The sequence below is a fragment of the Panthera tigris genome, chromosome A2, assembly GCF_018350195.1.
Source record: "Panthera tigris isolate Pti1 chromosome A2, P.tigris_Pti1_mat1.1, whole genome shotgun sequence".
Classification (NCBI taxonomy): Eukaryota; Metazoa; Chordata; class Mammalia; order Carnivora; family Felidae; genus Panthera; species Panthera tigris.
This window is the reverse complement of record NC_056661.1, coordinates 37,532,978-37,554,876: the sequence shown is the minus strand read 5'-3', so window position 1 is coordinate 37,554,876 and position 21,899 is coordinate 37,532,978. Positions and strand designations below refer to the sequence as shown.

General features: G+C 37.6%; 1 protein-coding gene across 1 annotated transcript in view; it reads left to right on the top strand.

The window, feature by feature from the left end:
- Nucleotides 1–4,357: 4,357 nt before the first annotated feature.
- The window catches only part of MDFIC2 (MyoD family inhibitor domain containing 2), a 117,895-nt gene continuing 100,353 nt past the window's right edge, over nt 4,358–21,899 (top strand). The window contains exons 1-3 of the mRNA XM_042977135.1: nt 4,358–4,445; nt 5,616–5,722; nt 6,313–6,400. Coding sequence (XP_042833069.1) covers nt 4,358–4,445; nt 5,616–5,722; nt 6,313–6,400 — 283 coding nt within the window. The remainder of the gene's footprint in view (nt 4,446–5,615; nt 5,723–6,312; nt 6,401–21,899) is intronic.

The window sequence follows — 21,899 nt, the reverse complement described above, 5'->3', positions numbered from 1 at the left end:
TAATGAGAGTTAGGTATTATCCGCAAAGAAATAGGAACAATTAGAAATAATAACCAAATGTAACGTAAATTCTAGTATTATCCAAAATGAAGGAATATCTAAAATATAGGGGACTGGGGCACCTGGGTCGCTCAGTCAGTTAAGCATCCAACTCTTGATTTCAGCTCAGGTCATGATCTCATAGTTTATGAGAGTTCGAACACAGGTTCGAACCCTGTGTCTGGCTCCACACTGTCAGCTTGGGATTCCCTCCTCTCTTTCTATACTCCCCTGCTCTCTCTCTTTCAAAATAAATAAATAAAGTTAAAAAGAAAGAGGAAATCGTAGTATAAAGGAGTGTGTAAGCAGAATTACATAGTTATAAAGTTACTACATTCAACATGGAGTAGAACAATATTTACACTAAGTAGACTGAATTAAGGATGCATACTATAATTCCAAGGAACCAAAAATCTTCAAAATAAACCCACTAGTAAGTGTCATTGACATGTTTAAGTCTTTTCTCAATGCCAGCCAACATCTAAGTCAGTAAAAGGAACTCTATAAGGCATAAAAATAATTTGGTAAAGGTAAATAGCTCTTTTTAATGATCTGGCATGAAACAAGGATAAAACTTAATGCATGTTATATCCCTGAGTGTTATTTCTTGAATCTAAACTTTTGATGAGATCTAACATCTAATAAATCCTTGAATTGGTATGCCTGTGGTGTTAGCTGTAACCTTTCCTTGGAAAAGCCTATGTTACAAATATGGAATTTTCTTCTTGTTTTATTTACCTTTGTCTCTGATACTTTGGACCAATGTTTATTTACGCCATGTGTATTTTTGTATTGGGGCCCAAAAAACCCAAAAAGAATGTTAAAAATGCAAACTATTTAATGGCATATATCAGTCATTAGAATGGCTATTGAAAACATTTTAGGGGCGCCTGGGTGGCGCAGTCGGTTAAGCGTCCGACTTCAGCCAGGTCATGATCTCGCGGTCCGTGAGTTCGAGCCCCGCGTCAGGCTCTGGGCTGATGGCTCAGAGCCTGGAGCCTGTTTCCGATTCTGTGTCTCCCTCTCTCTCTGCCCCTCCCCCGTTCATGCTCTGTCTCTCTCTGTCCCAAAAATAAATTAATTAATTAAAAAAAACAAAAACAAAAAAACGTTGAAAACATTTTAAGTAGCAGCTAAATAATATAGAGATTTAATTCTTTAGCAAAAAAAAAAATATTTTCAAAGAGTAGCACAATTTCTTATTCCATTTCCATTTGGATCCAACCCACTAATCCTTTGGGAAAACCTCTGCTCTACAGATCATACACCTCAAAGCCAATAATCTGAGTTGGTGACTTGTCTCCACATTGATTAATATCATAGTGTCCCATTACACATATAATTTTATTGTTTAGGAAAAACCAGCAAATGACAATGTAATAGTTTTTGAAGAGTGTAGAAAAGACTAATATGATAGCACATAATTTTTCTTTGTTAAAGAAGGTTCTAGCTTCATGCCTTCAATTTTATTTTATTTTTAACAGAAACAAGAGCATGAAACATAAGATGATCTTACGGGTTTTTCTCTTGGCAAAGATTGCCTTCTGCTGGATCGTTTGTCCTTAAAGTTTCTACCTCTAATCAGATTTTGACTAGGAACTAGAAATACTGATGCATGAGTCAAAATAAAAGGAATAGAATTATAAAAAGAGTACATTCAAACTATCTCTATTTAGAAAAGAAAACTAAAACAGAATTTAACAAGAAAACTTGAGACTTGAGATCACATCCACGGGTTTGAATTGTTTAGCTCATTATTTTAAGTGGGCACAATGAACATAATTTGGGCGGAGGTTTCTTTTTTTAAATATGTTTATTCTCTTTGAATTCTAGTCAAACCAGCCTGATTTCTGAGGTTGGCTTGTCACTTTTTATCTTCATTTTGGATTATCTATTGTTTCCTTGTTATGGCTGAGATTCATCAGACTTGATTTCTCTTTACTTCCTACTATCAACTGTAATTTATCTCATTAATCCCAAGGCTCATTTCAACTCAAGAGACTATTTTGTGGCCCATGTACATCTCTAGGTGAATGTATGAATGGTTTAAAGATTGGTAAGAGTATGCACTACCCTTAATCCAATGTCTCACAAGGACACTAGTGATAGACATTTGATGCAGGAAAAAGTACTTGATACCTATTCTTATCATATTTACTGATGAAATAGATGAAGGACGTTGAAGGTGATACTAATTAACATCTACAGATCTCATAATGATTGCTAATACAAAGAGAAGAATAAAATTCAAAATGAGCTGCCTAATTTCCAAAAAAAAAAAAAAAAAAACAACGGTGCTCTTCAAAATAAATCAAAATTCCATACAGAAAATTCAAGTAATGTCACACACTTTCAAAAACAAAAAAAACTAATTCAAAGGGCAAAGGGAAAATCAGAGGGCAGTGAGAGAGTAAGTAGAGAAAATGGATAAAACCAAATAACAAATATTCCAAGTGTTAGAACAGGTTGAAATAATATCTGACAAAATTGGATACTTTCAAATTAGAAATGAATTTTGGGATACCTGCGTGGCTCAGTCACTTGAGTGTACGACTCTTGATTTTGGCTCAGGTCATGATGCACAGTTCGTATTTTTGAGCCCCGTGTGGGTCTCCATGCTGACAGCATAGAGTCTGCTTGAGATTCTCTCTCTCCCCCTCTCCCTCTCCCTCTCTCTCCGCTTCTCTCCTGCTTGTGCACTCTCTCTCTCTCAAAATAAATAAATAAACTTTAAAAAAAAAGATTAAAAAGAAACGAAATGGATTTTGTCTTAAAAATTCCCTCCTCACAAACAATGCTTGCAAAGGGATTTTAAAGTTTGCAATTTACTTAACACTGGTTCTCATATGATTGTATCACAGTGAGTGCAAGATTGAAACAAGTGGAGAATATGTAGATATCAAGAATAATGAAAGAATACACCAGATGCAAAAGTAATCTATAATCACAAAAGTAAGAAATGTTGACAGGAGTTTGAGTTATGGATTGCTCTTGGGCCAGATAACTAAAAAAGAGTTTAGATGAAATTAAATATATAAAAACGATCACGGGATCTCAACCTGGAAACATCACAGGCCACAGGCTCACAAGTAAAAATGACTTCCTTGTCTTAAAAACTACATAGAAAAAGAGGATACATGACTTGTAACCCTATAAACATCCCAAATCCAATGTGAATCTTCAAAAAAAAATGTTTTTGTTGGGGCGCCTGGGTGGCTCAGTTGGTTAAGTGTCTGACTTCTGCTCAGGTCATGATCTCACGGTTCATGGGTTCGAGCCCTGCTTCGGGCTCTGTGCTGACAGCTCGGAGCCTGGATACTGCTTTGGATTCTGTGTCTCATTCTCTCTCTTCCCCTCCCCCACTTGTGCTCTGTCTCTCTCTGTGTCTCAAAAAGAAATAAATGTAAAAATTTTTTAATTGTTTTTGTTGAGGAATAACATTAATAACCATGTGGTCTAATATTACAGTACAATTGAAAATCCACTAGGAGTAATAATACATTCAGCTGTGTTCCTGGCTCATTTCATTTGCTCCTCGTTACTTAACTGCCTCTTTTCTGCTACATGTTTGTGCCTTATCTTTTCTTATCTCCCATGTTGTGTCTGTTCACTGTTTTAAGATTGCCACGACTGTTGTTTACCAAAATTCTTCCTGGCCCCACTGATACATAATATTTTAAATAACATGCTTTTCCAAAGGACAATGCCTAAACAATTAAGGAAATCAGATTAGGTCACCGAATGTATAAGGGACATAAAATGCTATAACAGAACATATCCATTTAAGAGCAAAACTCTTCTTTCTTGATCCCTTCCCTAATGTAACACTTTCCCAAACACTTTAATAAGTCCTCTTTAGCTTTCCTTCACTGAGAAGTCCACTTTTCCAATGGTTTGGCTTCCCCTTCATTGCCACAGGTCAATAAATACAACTTTGTTGGACTAAAAAAAAATGTCATAACTATAGAAAAGAGACAACTTAAAGGAACTTTGTAATCAGGTGTATCCTAGGACTTTGGGACAAAGGAAAACACCATCAGTTTTATATGCTGGTTTTATCTGTCTAGTCATTACTTTTTTAAGTTTATTTATTTTGTGAGAGAGAGCTCAAGTAAGCGTGTGAGCTAGGGAGGGGCAGAGAGAGAGAGAGAGAGAGGGAGAATTCCAAGTAGGCTCTGCACTGTCAGCACAGAGCCCGATGTGGGGGCTTGAATCCAAACTGTGAGATCATGACCTAAGCTGAAGTCAAGAGTCGGACACTTAACCGACTCAGCCACCCAGGTGACCCTGTCCAGTCATTATTAATCTATAGATGATCATGCCACACGATGAGCAAGATGCAGAAAATGCTGAGATCCAGGCTGAGTCCTCAGCGGGTTTACAGTCTTATGAGGAAGATAAGACAGGTTAACATGAGAAGAATATGGAGATGATTACACCCGGAGTTCCAAGGGGGATAGAGAAGGGAGCAATCATTTCCATATGAGAGGGATCAAAAAGGCTTCAAGGTGGCGGTGGAGATGGTATTTTGAGGAAACATTCTGGAATGTTAATAACAGTAGCAGGCAAGTTCAAGGAACAGCAGCATGAGAATTAGGTAGGAGTAAAAGGTTAGGCACCTGGAGAAATCTTAAGACGTTAAGCCACAGTTTGAACAGGATGTTGGAGAATCTGACCATTCAAGGTCTTCCTTAGCTGACTAAAGAATTTGAAATGTATCTTATTGATAAGGAGAGGAAGTGAAAGTTATCTGAGTATGAAAATTTGATTATCAAGGTAGTTTTTAAAGATGATGAAACCGGAAGCAAAGTACAAGAAACGAAGCTGGTAAAGGAGATGAAATGGGTTACAAGGTGATCAGATAACATAAAGTCGTCCGGGGACACTGAGGGAAAGAAACCACTTGGGGCCAAAAATAAAGACTATTTTCCATGATGAAGAAAAAAAAAACATTTAGGAATATTGGACTATTTATCATCGTGTGTACTAAGGCTTATGCTTTTTGTTGTTAACATTCACTTGAAAGCTGTATTATCTTTGACTAAGAATCTAATGACAAATCCTCTTTTAAATGTTATTCCAAGTCCTTTTTGGAATATGTGCAGACTCTCAAAAAAAAAAAAAAACTGGAAATGTTTTCTGGTTGCCTAAAAAATGTTAGAAAAACTTGCTTTTCAAAATGTCAGCTGCAGGATGAACTTTTAGAGAATAAAACTTTATAGAGATTTCCCTTCCTTTTCTTTTTAACCCAAATAGCCTCTATCTATTTTTTCAGTCTCTTTTTTCTGCATCCTTGAAAATTAACCCTAGGTGATGAATGCCGGGTGTGGAAGGAAAGGGACTGGAACAAGAGTCAGTTTGCAAAGAGTTCATTATTTTTACCCTGTTTTGCAGAGGGTCATTCTAAATAAGCGCTAGCCTGGAGAAGGTTTTTATTGTTGTGAACCACAGGCTTTATATTACCTTAAAAAAAAAGAAAAACTCTCTCAGCTGCAAGTTAGATGCTTCTGGCAGCAATACAAATCTAGCACCACCCAGGGAGAGAGCGTATTTGCCTCTTCGCTCACTTCTGGCAGGGTGGAGGAAGGCTGGACATGGACAGACAACAAGGAAGGTTGCCCAGAGCATCACCAAACTGCTCTCCTATCCCGCGCCTTGGGCCTCCTCCTCTGGTAACACACAGGTAAGTTACACTAAGGGGCTGATTCAAGTGGAGCAACCAGGCTCATGGCAAGCAAGCCAGGAAAGTCAAGTGGAATGCACTCAAGGTGCCTAATAGGTCTCAGCACCTGCAGGGAGCTCTACTTGGCCTGGTTTAGGTGGTAAGTTTCAATTTACTTGGATCCAATAAATTGCTGAAAAGGTCCGTTTGTGTGTTATTATTGGTTATATCTTTGTATATCACTTTGCAGCATGCATTTTTAGAGACTGTAGAAAAGACATTAAAACAGCAACCGAATGTTTGGTTTGTTTTGTTTATAAATCTGTGACTAGTTGTTAATCTGTTATTCTTTCGTATGCAGAAATTATTAGGTCTTATAGCCATCGTTACTGCTGGAAAATGAAACATCGTATAAAGTTTCATTCTCATGGTCAGTGTTTTAAGATGCTACAAATGGGTAAAATGTAAGACTTAACATTAGACAGCAAACTGAAAAATTACAGAGATAAAATTTTCCTATAATATGGCAGTAGTCTCTAAATATAAAGCACAATGTTATAAATTCGGGTCCTTAATGAATTTTTTATATCACAAATTCTGTTTCCACTTAGATGTCAGAAACTGAGCTGGAAAAGATAAAAGTAAGAACAGCTGAGCATTTTGAAAATGATAAAAATAACATTTCTTGGTTAAAGGAAGGTAAGTCCTCCTGATGTCGATTTTCTATCAATGTGAAAAATTGTGCTTTTGTTTATTAGCAAAATATAGTGTGGAAGAAGAAGGAAAAATGTCCCAGCAGCTCAAATAATGTTTGTACTTTTGGTTTTCTTTTTCTTTCTTTCTTTCTTTTTTTTTATTTATTTATTTATTTATTTATTTATTTATTTATTTATTTATTTTTTGTGGCCTAAGTGGTGTTTGAGCATCTTTAGTATTGAAATATTTTTTTGTATTCCCTATGTTGCAGTAAACACTGATTATTTTGTTGCTAAGAGAGTATACATTTTCAACCCAGATACATATTGTGTGTGAGGTTCTTATACTGTAGAATGTTCTCCTTTATAGCCAATAAGACTAAATAATTTGAAGTATTTTTAAAATAATAGTCACAGAAAGAAATGCATGCTGTAGGAAGTAATGTCTACAAATAGAATCACCATTCACTGCAATTAGAGAAGCCACCTTCCCAGGGGAGAATGCTGTCAGCCAGGGGCCTAGCGCGGGTAAGATGATTGCTTGAAATACACACACAAATCAATATGTTCTCCTAAGGTGAGTACAAATTTGTGCACTTCTGAAAAAATGTATAAACTCGTGATTATTTACTAGAAGGTTTGGTTTTATAATCTTTTTGTTTGATGAATACCTTTAATGCCTCTTGAAGGAAACTGACTTAACATTTAAAGGAAACTGACTTAACATAAATAGGTATGTGCCTTTCACACCAGTCTATTCAATTGCAAAGAGACTCTTAAGTAGTTGCCGTTCCACAAAATTATTTTATAAGGTCATGGGAGAATTCAATGTTTATGTCAAGAAGGCTCTGCAACACCAGAACAACAATAAGGACACCAACCACACTGACAACGTGTACAGATGAAATGCTGAATCATCCTAACAACCCCGTGACGCAGTAACTATTCCTAATTTTGAGATGAAAAAAATAGCCTTTCAATGAGTTCAAGGAAAGTGGCATCACATCACAAAATTAGGAAGTGAAAGAGCTGGGCTTTGATCCCAGAGAGTGTGACGATTTCACCACCACCTCGCACCGTGTTTCAAAGGGATGGTATTTAAGTTACTTGTCAAGGCATGTTAGTGCTCTGACGTTTTCCTACAGTGTTTAAATCAATACCTTTACCTTCACATCCCCCGCCCCCCAGCGTCCACTCTTAGGCTTAAACCCATCCTCATTGAAAAAGGGCTGGCTTTTTAAAAGAAGATCATTTCTTCTGCCCAATGACCCAATAACCATAATTAATAGGTGGAGCTCATCTCTACCAGAGACCCCATTTCAGGATAAAAGCTGGTAACAGAAATGAAATATTCTTGAAATTATTTCCTTTGAAAAGCCACAGGACAAGAAAATTCTCTAACTTCGCTTTATTAAAATGTTTTCATTATGTAAGGTATTACATTTTTGTTTTTTTAATCTAATTTATTGTCAAATTGGCTCACATACAGTGCGAACAGGGTGCTCTTGGTCTTGGGGGTAGATTCCCGTGGCTCATCGCTTCCATACAACACCCAGGGCTCATCCCAACAAGTGCCCTCCTCACTGCCCATCACCCATTTTCCCCTCCCTCCCACCCCCTCATCCACCCCCCGTTTGTTCTCTGCATTTAAGCGTCTCTTATGGTTTGCCTCCTTCCCTCTGTGTTTGTAACTCTTTTTCCCCTTTACCTTCCCCCATGGTTAAATATTTTTAAATAGAATGTTTTAAGCAATATGGAAGTAAAAAACCGAACCTGGGTCAAAGATCCCCCTTTGCTTTTCTTGTACACCCCAAATCCATGAAGACCCAGGTGTTTGTCACTACTACTTACAGTGAAGTTTACATTATTTATTTTTGCTTTAGTTCCTCCAGGCTATAGACGTCTCACAGAGAAGTAACGGTAAAATTGATAGAACAGTCTATTGTCTCCTGAAGAATTTTTTTTTAAAAAACGGTGTCCATTAAGTACGATTTAGGCATTGAATTCTTGTAATCTATAAAATCTAATTTCCCAGGTGACCTGTTCTATCTCATTTGGACACTTCATTTAAGCTATACTCAAATTATGTTTACTATATTTCATAAAACGAAATTGAGCCAGATGCTAGATGACAACATCTTAATTGGGAATTATCAGGATGAGTTAGTTTTCAAACATAAATGTCTCTATTTTTTTTTAATGTGAAGAAAAAGTATATGTGTTAGCTTTTTTTTTTTTCTTTTTTAAGACACATTGGTGCAGAAGGAAGATCAGAGTATTTGAAGTCAGGCAGGGGTGCTCTTTAAATCTCAGCTCAACTACTTACTAGCTGTGTGACTGTGGCATGTTACTTAACATCCCTGAGCCTCAGGTTCCTTACCTAGCAAGGGACCATGACACCTGCTTTGTGAGATTATGTGGATAAGATTTCATTATTACTGTGGGTTTTCCCCCTTCTTAAAGCATGATTCACAATAATGTAACTATATTTTTTGAGATCTTGATTCACACTTTGAACAATCTGTAATAGTAACAGCACTGTCTGCTTTTATAATATTTTATAAATTCCTTCATTTAGTGCCCATAACAGTTTGCTATGTGACAGCATTGTCCCCATTTTACAGATGGAAGGACTGAAGTTCAGAGCGACTCTGGATCTTGCTCAAACTTGCAGAGCAGTTAAGCGGCAAACTGAATCTTGAACCCAGTTCCAAATTCCGTTTTTTGCCTTAAACATCTTTGTCACAGTGACTTCTCTAATGGTTATTGATTCATTAAGTTAAGTTGATCAATCCCTCACTTTCAAAAATCATGAAATCAATGCTTTAAAGTTATTCAAACCTTTTTTTTTTTCCACGAATGACAAAAATGATTGCTTCTCACATCACAGTGTCTCTTGCCTTTCCCCGCAACTCCGGCTGAATGCTCCCTGTTGTTGCAACATAGGGAATCATAACAATGCCTTAGTAGGGTTAGAGCTAGCCTGCACTGGGATTATCCCAGGCTAACTCCTGCGCTGGGATAATCCACAGAAAGCACTGAATGAGTGTCTGACCTCAGAGTGAGCATGTGACCAACAGGCGTTATCGCCATCAATGCCAACCTGAGAACTGATACTCTTTCTGACTTCTCAACTTCAAAAATTAATTCAATTAATTCAATGCGATTCGATATTTATTTTTATATTTTAAAAATGTTTTATTTATTTTTGAGAAAGAGACAGACAGAGTGTGAGCAGGGGAGGAGCAGAGAGAGAGAGGGACACAGAGAATCTCAGGCGGGCTCCAGGCTCCGAGCTGTCAGCACAGAGCCCGAAGGCAGGGCTCAAACCCGTGAACAGGAGATCATGACCTGAGCTGATGTCGGACTCTTAACTAACTGAGCCACCCAGGTGCCCCTGATTCAACATTTAGCAATTGTAGAATTACTGGAAACAATTTAGGAAATGGAAACAATTTTTAAAAAAGCAAACAGCAAAACAAACACGGTCCTACACTTGCAGGAGTTTATCTAATTGTCTTGCTTTTCCCCTTTCCCTGGGATAGGGGTGGATCCCGTGACTGCAGGCCTCAGAAACGGTGTCAAAGACCCACTTAAAGCCACACCCAGAGCTGTTGTCACCAATTAGGGTAAAAGGTATTTGGGAAATATACTGACAGACCTGACAAGGCACTCATTGTAAAATTAATTGAATCTTACTTTATTTTCTATCAAACGATCAAGCACTCTTGTACCCCTCTTAGTCAACAGGCCTTTAAATTCCAGACTTTTCAGATTTTCGATTTATCAGATTCCTGGGCCCCAACGTAAAGAATTCAGGAGTATATAGGTTAAGCCTAGGAACACATGCTTAAAAGCAAAACTGGTGATTCTGAAATAAGATGTGCACACATCGTACATGGACAAACTATTTTAAGACCATCAGAGAGACAAAATATAATTCTGAAATATGCATGAAACAAAAGGAGCCGTAATGTACAAGTATGGACCAAGATAGGTGAGAAAGGAGGTCTTACAGAAGCTGGTGGTCTATTTGCACAAGTGGAGAGGAGGGGACAGCGCTGGGTGCAGAGGCATCAGGGCTGGAAGAAGCCTGCTTTGGTGCCAGGGAAAAGTTGTGGTGGCTAGTCATGTGTGTATGGATTAACACAAACTGGGGGAACAAAGAGCCTTGGGTTCTGCCTCTAGGTTAAGTAGTTGGACACAGATTCTGGGTTGTCACCGCAGGTCTGAGGGCAGGGACTAATATACCGAAACGTGATTTGGGGATGTAAATCTGTAACTGAAGCGCAGATCGGGAAGGGACAGGCAGAGGAAAGGTTAAAGCAGGAGGGTGGCTGATGGCTAAGACAGTGATGCATTCACTCAGGAGCCCAGAAGTGAGGAAAACAACCTGGATAAAAGTCATAACAAGGAGAGGAAGAAAATAGACCCAAATGTGAAAAACTTTATGAAGGAAAAATTGATATAAGACAGAAATTGGGGGGAAAATTACAGGTGGAATAAGATGGCGTGTAATACCCCATTAAGCCAGGGAGCATTCTGGGTAAGCATTTTACTGCTTGTACCTTACACCATTTGATACGGAAGAGAAACATCAAAATGAAGGGATGGAAGCCTTTAAATTGTTGCCATTTGCAGTTTAAAATCACAGCATCGCCAGTGTTTGAACTGCACACAATTTTTTCCAGTGTCTCCTGATTTTTCAGAAGATGGAAGTCTGGATTTCTGTGTAAAATCTGCAGATTTCTAAAAGTGAAGTAAAAACAACAATATTAAAGCACGAAGCAGGACAAAAGAAGGCAGGTCCTGTAGGACTATTTCAGCCCATAGGCTACCTGTTTGTAACTTCTGTCCTAAGCGCTTGCATCTCTAAATAAAATCTATTACAAGTTGCTAAAAAGCACTTTTCCGTAAATATTGCTGCCTTGGCATAGATATATATAAATAAACACACATATTGATATGTGTGAGCAAAGTCAAACCTAAAAATATATAAAATTAAGAACACTGAAATAAAACTTTGACCTTCAAAAGACTCACTATTTATAATTACTTTAGTGAAGTCTTCTCTTTATGGGTGTAAGAAGCGAAAGGAAGAACAAAATCATCCCAAGTCATAGAAGTGTGCCCTCAAGTGCGCCCCAAGACATTGTTTCATAATCTGACTGGGTCTTCACTCCATCCAATAGTTGTTAAAGTGGGTGAACCTCCAATGAGAAAATACATACTTCGAAGACAGGTCTAATTGAATAAAAGGAGGGAGGAAGACAATATACAAGCTTTGCTCTCACCTTCCATAAATGCCAGGAAGAAAAGGGCATGAAAAATGAGAACTCCATGGTTATTTTGAATTAAGTATAGGTCCTTTTCTAGAGGCAGTTACATGGTGACTACACTCTTGGGTGATTTCAAAATAATTATTTAGATACATTTCAGAATAAACTTCCCTGAACTTATTTAGCATTGAAGTAGAGGGGTTTGGTCCCCAGTGACTTGGAAACTGGAAAACACTGGTTATCATTCAATCAGAAATCATGAATATTAGAGGCTAATGATCCAAGATACTGAAAACAGCCTCAAGGTCCCAAAAGCCATGTTCCCACAACTCCCTTTTCAACATAATGCAAAACATCAACTCCGTACTACAAGAATTACATCTCACTCTTAATCAATGTATGCTTGCAAATGAGGCAGAAAAAGTAAGGGTCTTATGTTTACTGACATTCATAAGTTCACTGGCCTTCTCTCAATTCTAAGTGAAGACAGTTTACTTCATTTGCTCAAAAAAATAATTTCACAGGCGCCTGGGTGGCTAAGTCGGCTAAACGTCCAGCTCTTGATATCAGCTCAGGTCAAGATCTCATGGTTTGTGGGTTCAAGCCCCATGTCGGGTTCTGCACTGACCATGCAGAGCCTGCTTGGGAGTCTCGCTTTCCCTCTCTCTCAGCCCTCCCCGCCCCACTCTCTCTCTCAAAAGAAATACAAAATAAACTTAAAAAATAATAGTAGTTTCAGATCATGAGCATTAAAACAATTCCAAAATGCATATTTTATTTCTTGAATTCGCAGATAATGTGTTAAGCAAAGAAATAAAGATGCCAAAAAATGAACCTGCCACAGTTTGTGCCCTCAAGGATCTCATGTATTTAAGTGCTTTCTTATAATGACTAATATTAATTCATGCTAATTCTCTCCCTCAGATAATTCTCATTTTTAGAAGGGCTTTTTGTGTGTGTCTACCCTAAAAAGTAAAGCACACTAATATCCATTTTGAATTGTCAACTTCCACAAAGAGCATGTCTGGAAATTCCTTTTACTATGTATACACACAAAATGGAATTGTTAGCTCTTTTTTCTATTGTCTTCATTAACTTGTTAAAATGTGTTACCTAATAACTAAAATATAGGTGAGTAAAAAGTAACAGCCAAATAGAATGTTGTCTTGTTTTTAAACATAGTTGAAAGGAGAAATTAGATGTGAAAATATGCCCTTGCAAGTCATATAAATAAATTAAAGAAATACAAGAACATGATTAATTTTACAAGACTAATTTTTTGAAGCTCTGAAGGAAGATGATGTGATATAAATTGGGATGGGGATTATTCTTTAGAATCAGTGGTCAAAGAAGTTCTGAGGGAGAGATATTTGAGTTGAGACCTAAATGAACAGAAGGAGCCAGCTGTGCCAAATCTGGGAAGAATATTCCAACAGGGAGAAGAGACTGTGCAAATAGTATGGCTCAGAATGGCAGGAGTGGAGGAAAGGAGGGAGGGAGGGAAGCAAAGGAAGGTGCTTGAGTTGGACATAATGTAGGACCTTGCTGGCCACAGTCAGGAATTTGGATATTTGTTGCCTAATGGGAATTAGGTGCCACTGATGATTCCAAGCAGGGGAATATACACAGTCACTTATATGGTAGGAAGTAAAGAATGTATGCAGAAATAAATTAGAAGACATTGCAGTAGACCAAGCGAAAGGTGATAACTAAGATGGGATAAAACTGCGAAGGTGAAAGTGGGAGAATGGGGATTGGGATCTATTTTGGAGGTAGGGCCAACTGAACTAGCCGGTGCACTGGTGTGGGGCAATACAAAGAAATGAGTCTCTGGCTTGAGACACTGCATGACAGTAATGCTGAATGGAGAAGAATGAGAGAAAAAAGTGTCTGGAGATGAGAGCATTAGAATATCTGGGTGGGTCAGGTGAAGTGTGAAATGCCTATGAGGCACCCCCATGAAGACTATCATTTGGGCATTAGGATATAGGAGATTGATTGTCCACTTTTGCTAATGTTGATGGGGAAAGTCTGCTGGAGATTTTGCTTAGATCTAAGAATGAGAAGGCATCTGTTGGTGGGGAGCATGAAGGAAATGAAATAAAATTTGGGGTAAAGGACCTTAGGCAGGAAAGAACATGTCATGCTCCAAGAAGTGAGTGAGAACAAGACTGTATGGAGCATCTTGACCCAAAGGAAAATTGGCATTCAATGAGTGTGGAGAATTTTCTCAAGAGCAGAGCTTAGGACCTTTCATAGACCTTAGTCAGCATTTTGGATTTCAATGCAATCATTATTCTGGAAATGCCTGTACAAAATATATTTTATATTGTATTAAAAATATCCCACTACATTTCATTCTCAAAAGAATGTAAAGTAGGAGACTAACAAAGGATAACACATTATCTTCAAAACTGAATAGTTACAAAATAAAGCTTTCATAGTTTTTATCAGTCAGGGTACTCCAGAGAAACAAAACCAACAAGATGGATGGATGGATGGATGGATGGATGGATGGATGGATGGATAGATGGATGGATGGTTTGATGGATGGATGGATGCATGGAATGATAGATAGATAGATAGATAGATAGATAGATAGATAGATAGGCAGGCAGACAGATAGACAGGACAGATTTATTATGAGGAGGGACTGGCTCATACAATTATGGAGCCTGAGAGGACAGACGACCTGTTGTCTGCAAACTGGAGGCTTAGGAAAGCCAGGGGTATAGTGCCCAACCAAGTCCCAATTTCTGAGTCAATGATGTAAATCCTGGTCCAAGTAACAAGTTCTGAGAACGGGGAGTGCTAATGTTCAAAGGCAGAAGAAGATAGATGTCCTAGTTCAAATGAAGAGAGAAAATTTGCCTTTCTTTGCCTTTTTGCCTCCATTAGATGGATGGATTATCCCTACCCACATAGGTGAAAGCTGATTTTTTTCTAACTTCTTTAATGTTTATTTATTTTTGAGAGAGAGAGAGAGACAGAGTGTGCGTGGGAGAGGGGCACATAGCGAGAGGGAGACACAGAATCCAAAGCAGACTGTAGGCTCTGAACAGTCTGCACAGAGCCCAATGCAGGGTTCAACCTCACACAATATGAGACCATGACCTGAGCCAAAGTCAGGCATTTAACTGACTAAGCCCCCCAGGCACCCTGAAAGCTAATTTTTTTTACAATCTACTACAAATTCAAATACTAATCTATTCCTGAAACACCCTCATGGACACACTCAAATAATATTTTACCAGTTTCTTGAGTATCCTTTAAATATCCCAGCCAATTGACAAATAATTTTTTTTTTTTCTGAGAGAGAGCTAGAGCACTTGAGCGGGGAAGGGGCAGAGGGAGAGGGAGAGGGAATCTTAAGCAGGTTCTATGCCCAGTGCAGGGCTTACTCTCATGACTGTGAGATCATAACCTGAGCCTATATCAAGAGTTGGACACTTAACCAACTGAGCCACCCAGGAACCCTAACACATAAAATTAATTATCACGTAGTTCTTGAGAAAAAAGTAACAGACAGTGATTCTAGCTAAATTAATTTAAAAAAAAAAAAAAAGCTTACTGGAAGGCTTGGGGGTAGCTCACAGTCTAGAATGAAGATCCAGGTCCAGAATGGTCAGGTACTAACCTGGCTATGGTGATCCAGATAGAAAGACTTAACAACATAATCAGGTTACCACTCCTAGAACAAATCAGCTCTACATACTTTTCTGTCCCCTTATGTCCTTATACTCAAGACTAAAATCCCAAGGAAGAAAGTTCAATAGCTTTGGCCACGAGTCCCCTTTGTGGTTAGGCAGGGCAGGGAACGTTGACCTACAGTACACAAGGCTACTCCTAAAGGGAAAGAGATACCTTTTCTGAGGGAATTCAGGGAATTTATCACCAGAAAAGAGGGAGAACAGATGCTGTGTGGCCCCCCAATGAGGTCAACTCCAGGAGCTAGTACCATGGTCTGATTTCCCATGCTTTTTTCACAAGGGACAATATTTTCTTAAGAACCTGACACGTACTGTTGATGGAAGGCTGAACACTTCAGGAAGGAGAGTACTTATTTTAAATGTATTGGCCTTCTACTGAAGTTCAAATGTCGGAATCATTTTGATTCTCTGATAAACTTATTTTATGTTTAGAAAGTTCAGAAAAAGATGAGATATTCTGTGTTCTCATAGGTCAACAAATTAAATTCCAGTAGCACATCCTACAGCTGACGGTTGAAATTTCTTTCCAACTGAGCCTATAAAGTAGTAAGCTCATTTCTTATGATATGATGATGTTGATCCCAATGGAATGGAAGGCCTACAAGATGCCATGTCAGCCTTGGGACTATGACCAGATGAATTAATCAGTGCAAAGTCCCTATAAGTTGTTAAATAGCAGATTTAAAGACTCTCTTTCAATGATGATAGGGCAGTACATCAAATCCAGAATGATCTTAGCTCACCATTATTAATTGCAATTTTATGAACTAGGAGTGAAGCAATCCATAGAGACTGGAAACCATCTCTCCTGTCGTAACAGGAAGAAGAAAGCGGTAGATAACTAGAAACTTTGAGAGATTTATTCCTTTCAGTTGAGATTTCAATTGATGTGTTCATATTCTATATGTCACAACAGCTGTTGTTGTGGCACACCTAATCAACATTAGTATAAAGAGCAATCTTACAGTGAGAGAAAAAAGTCCCTTATGTTCTATGCCTCAGGAATAAGGACATTCCATTTCATGTGAATTCTACAAAGAGATACTTTATTTTTATATGATTATGGCCCATTTCTTTCAGCTTAGGAACAGCATTTAGAGGGAATATACTCTCTAATAAAATGCACCTACACTAGGTGTTCACCAGACCATTAGTAAAAAAAGAAATGTGAATAAAGCAAATGAAGACATCACTCTACAGGCATAAATCATTTCAACCATTTTAGCCATTATTTAAGCCTGTCTAAAAGTAAATGTGCAGCTAAGACGAAAAGCAAGGGCAATGACAGTAGTTTTGCCAGTGTATAACTTTAAGAAAAAAATAGGACAACTCATAGAGGCGTAGTATTAAATAAGACATCAGGAAATGCTTCCTCTTGAGCTGAATTTCCACACCAAGGTGGATTTGAAAAGAAATAATTACATTGCAGAAGGTAGGAAAGGTGCTTCGTAATGTTTAATCTCAACAGACAACAGGAAAGGAAAATCTGCATTTTAGCCCTTCTTTCATTCACCAATTTTATTTTCTTTCTAATATTGAGAATAGTCAGCATCACAGACAGGAAAACAAATTTCTTCTGAAGTTACCAAAAAATAGGTGCTGATACTAAAACATCTTGAATATAAATTACACAAAAATATAAAAAGAGTATATAAATAAACTCTTCTGAAGAACAAAAAAAACATACCAAAAGTTATATTCAGGCCACAATTAATAAAAAAGAAAAAACTCCACTCTATACATGTCTTAAAACTAATTTCTTAGAATAATATAAGAAAAATCAGATTGATAAGATAAACCAATCATACCATAAAACAAAGCATAAAATAATGTAAAATTAGGTAAGCTAAAACAACAAAAGTTTTGACTTCCTGCAAGGAACAGACTTAAACAAATGATATATCATGACTCCCATGGCCAAGGACCTTATAATTCAGTTGGGGTAAACAAAATATCAACAGAACATCCTGTTTGCCATATGATTCAGACAAGAGTGAGCTGGTAAGCTGAATTTGAATCATAGTAGAATGTGCACAATCCATTTGGATGGAATCTTTCAGTATCAAATCTCTCTCACACCAAACCATATGGGTACACCCAATTCCTTAGACGGGTGCAGATTCCTCTTAGGATTTTAGTGCTTTTTGGTTTGTTTGTCTTTAATGAATTTAGCAGATTTGAGTTAAAACAACTACACTAAGGAGTCGCTTGGAAACAGCAGAATTCATTTTAAAATATTAACTTAGATTCCTTATATAGGTAACTTAAAAGAAAAGGCCATTTTGGAAATATTCTTTACTACCAGGCTTCTACTTAAAAAAAAAAAAAAAAAAAAAAAGAGTGAGAAAACAACTGATATCCTCATCTTAAAATGAGGAAAAACTGTAACATAGAGAGATAGAGATATTTAATAGATAGTAAATGAGTTCATTTTCCCCAGGGAAATTCTTAAGAGCATAGTTTTCTTTTTTTCATGAAGAGGGATAATTGCACTAAGCACTTTTTAAAATTAAAGTAACAACACAACCTGGAGGCATAGTGTGTTTACAGGTCATAAATATATTGAGTATCCCAATTCAGTACTCTGTGAAGCCTCCTAAATTCTTGTAGGTCAACAGCTACTAATTAAGAAGGCATGCACTTTCCACCTCAGATTTCCGGGCCAAACTATTGAGTATGAGATCTGTAACATAACTTGTTCTCCAATAGAAGAACATACTGTGCCTCAGTTTTACTTACAGAAACTAGTCTCATCTTGGACTCCCCATGGAACAAGGAGAAATAATTTGTTCTCATCATTTAGAGATCAATAATGCTACTTAGGAACCATATTTAAATTTTAAAAACAATGAACAACAAAAAAGTAAATGGTTAAAAACTTATATATGTATATATATATGTATATATATATGTATATATATATATGTATGTATATATATATGTATATATATATACATATATATATACATACATATATATATATATATATATATAAAATACCTAAGTATATATTATATATAATTGTATGTAATGTATATAACTATACATATTACATCGACAAAACTCATATATTACATATATAACCATGTTGACCAAAATATTTTATTCCACCCTTCTTTCTGGCTTTCCAACAGCACATTTGTTGGCTATATTCTATTTGTCAGATAACACAGTGTTTCTCTGAGAGGCTCAAACATAAATAACACTCAAGGTGCCTGCTATCAGTGTATGTGTGACTGCAGGGTAAGGGGGTAGTTAAGCTCACCAGAAGCCAATAGACTTAAATAAAACAGAAATGTTAAGTATTAAATTGTTAATTGCCCCAGGGTGAGAATGTCTCTGGGTTGTGGACCGCTATTTTTGAGCATCCAGGTAGCCCCTGGAACATAGCAGATGCTCCAAAATGATATGAATAAATGAATGAATATACAAATAAGTTCCAAAAATTCTGTGAGATTCAGAGATAGGAAAATGTACACCTAGAATTCAGAAAAATAAAAGGGAGTTTAGCTGGGCTATATAAATCATTTGTAGGGTTTTAACAGGCAATAGCATTACAAGCAGTTGGAAATGATGACTTAAAGTGGAGACAGAAAAGTCTGGGGCATTTGGAGAAGAGTGTTATGTTTTGCTGGGTAAAGGGTATGCATGGGAGAACAGGAAATAAACCCTGGCTGTATTATAAAAGGCTTTTAATACCAGGCTGAAGAGCATACACCCAATGTGTAGGACCCAATGTCCTAGGACAAAGAGAGGGGATCAAATACATCTGGGGTTGAAATTGGGAAGGCAGGCAGTATCAAGGTAACAGAATCAACTCTAGAAAACCTTTGTGATTTGACGATCTTTATGAAGATGGATTGGAAGGGGAGAAATAGAGGCAAAGAGTGAAAACTGAGTGACTAGTTAGAAGTTTGTTGCATCCACAGATGAGGAAGTATGACTTCTGAAGTGGGACACTGGTTGCCATGGCAATGGAAACAAAGGTACTGGCAGCCAAGAGAGTGCTGGCCCAAATGCCATGGACTGGATATTAAGGGGTAGGAGAAAGGAGTTACCAGCTATTACAGGAAGCCTCTGGATCGAAACTGGAGTTTCTAACGTCTGTAGTGGCTTTTGTAAATATTCTATGTTTATTTCAGAAAAATGAGAAGATGCAAACGACCAAAACCACTCCAAATCCCAACACCAAGAGATAGCCACTTTACATCTTTTCTTATATATTTTATATTCATGAGTCAATTCATGTGTTTGTAAGCTTGTTTGTATGCCTGCATACAAAATTAGCAATTTGTGATCAAAAATTAGTAATTTTAATAGACTCTGATTACACAATACGTTTAATAATGTGCTTTTCTTTTTTAAATGTTTCTTTATTTTGAGAGAGGTAGAGAGAGAGCGTGCATGCACACGTGTGCATGCACATGGGGGAGGGATAGAGATAGAGAGGGAGAAAGAGAATGACAAGCAGGGTCTATTCTGTCAGTGCAGAGCCTAACAAGGGGCTCAATCCCACAGACTGTGAGATCATGATCCTAGCTGAAATCCAGAGTTGGACACTTAACAGACTGAGCCACCTGGGTGCCCCTAATAATGTGTTATTCAAGTAATTAATATTACTTGTAAATGAATATTAATTCCTATCCAGGTTAATATAGATTTGTAGCATCATTTCAATGGCTGTACACATGGTATTCCACTGGTGAAGTAATAAAATATAGACAACCAATCTCCCATTTTTGGATATTCAGTTTGTTTCAAATGTTTTCTTTTAAATTTTCATACTACAACGCCTATTAGACGTTCCATACAAGTGAACGAAGGAAAAGCATCTTGAAGAGTCCTCACCCATTACCTTTGGCTTACAAGGGACAGGTTACAATGTTTTATACACCAGCGCTTCAGTTTAGTTTCCTAAACACAGAAAGCCTCATGCTTTTTTTTCGACAGATGAAGAAGCTGAAGAGAAGTTTAGATAAACTTGGCCAAAACATGGACAATGGTCCTAAGTCTCATGGCTGAGAGGCAACAGGGCCAGGTCTCATTCCAGGTATTCTGATTCCAAATCCAGTGCTTTCCCATTATGGACTCTGCTTGGAAATACAGTTGAAGGTAGATAACTAGTAACCCCTCACCGACGCTTATTTTTGACAACTCAAATTAAAAGAGATGGGGAAAGTTTGTAGAAACAATGCAGATGATGCATTTCTATTTATTTATTTACTTATTGACTTACTTACTTACTTGAGAGAGAAAGCACGCACATGTGAGTGGGAAAGGGTCAGAGGGAGAGGGAGAGAATCTTTTCTTTTTTTCCCTCATGACACTTTATTTAATTTATTTTATTTATTTATTTATTTATTTATTTATTTATTTTTTAATATATGAAATTTATTGTCAAATTGGTTTCCATACAACACCCAGTGCTCATCCCAAAAGGTGCCCTCCTCAATACCCATCACCCACCCTGCCCTCCCTCCCACCCCCATCAACCCTCAGTTTGTTCTCAGTTTTTAACAGTCTCTTATGCTTTGGCTCTCTCCCTCTCTAACCTCTTTTTTTTTTTTTTTTTCCTTCCCCTCCCCCATGGGTTTCTGTTACATTTCTCAGGATCCACATAAGAGTGAAACCATATGGTATCTGTCTTTCTCTGTATGGCTTATTTCACTTAGCATCACACTCTCCAGTTCCATCCACGTTGCTACAAAAGGCCATATTTCATTCTTTCTCATTGCCACATAGTATTCTATTGTGTATATAAACCACAATTTCTTTATCCATTCATCAGTTGATGGACATTTAGGCTCTTTCCATAATTTGGCTATTGTTGAGAGTGCCGCTATAAACATTGGGGTACAGGTGCCCCTATGCATCAGTACTCCTGTATCCCTTGGATAAATTCCTAGCAGTGCTATTGCTGGGTCATAGGGTAGGTCTATTTTTAATTTTCTGAGGAACCTCCACACTGCTTTCCAGAGCGGCTGCACCAATTTGCATTCCCACCAACAGTGCAAGAGGGTTCCCGTTTCTCCACATCCTGAGGGACAGAATCTTAAGGTGGCTCCATGCTCAGCACAGAGCCCCAGGTGGGGCTTGACCTCATGAGTGTGAGATCATGACCTGGGCTTAAATCAAGAGTGGGACATTTAACCAATTTAGCCACTCAGGTGCCCCAGATGATGCATTTTTAAACCTATTATTCATTCAGCTGAATTCTCTAAACGCCTATCTTCAGCCTGGTCATGGTGTTTTGAATGGGAAGGAGGGCTGAGTTATGACATCAGGTGAAGATTCAGAAGCCAACTTACCTACGGATTGCAGTGATTAAACAGTTCAAAATGAATTACAACTCTGTAATATTATACTGCATTCATGTTTAAGAGATAACAATTGGAGTTCAGCCTCATGATTTCCAGTCACTTAAGACACAAGCGAGTTACAAGGATTAATCATTTTAATATCTTCCTGTTGAAGTTGGCTAACTAAACATAAAACATGGCCAATGGAGGAGGGA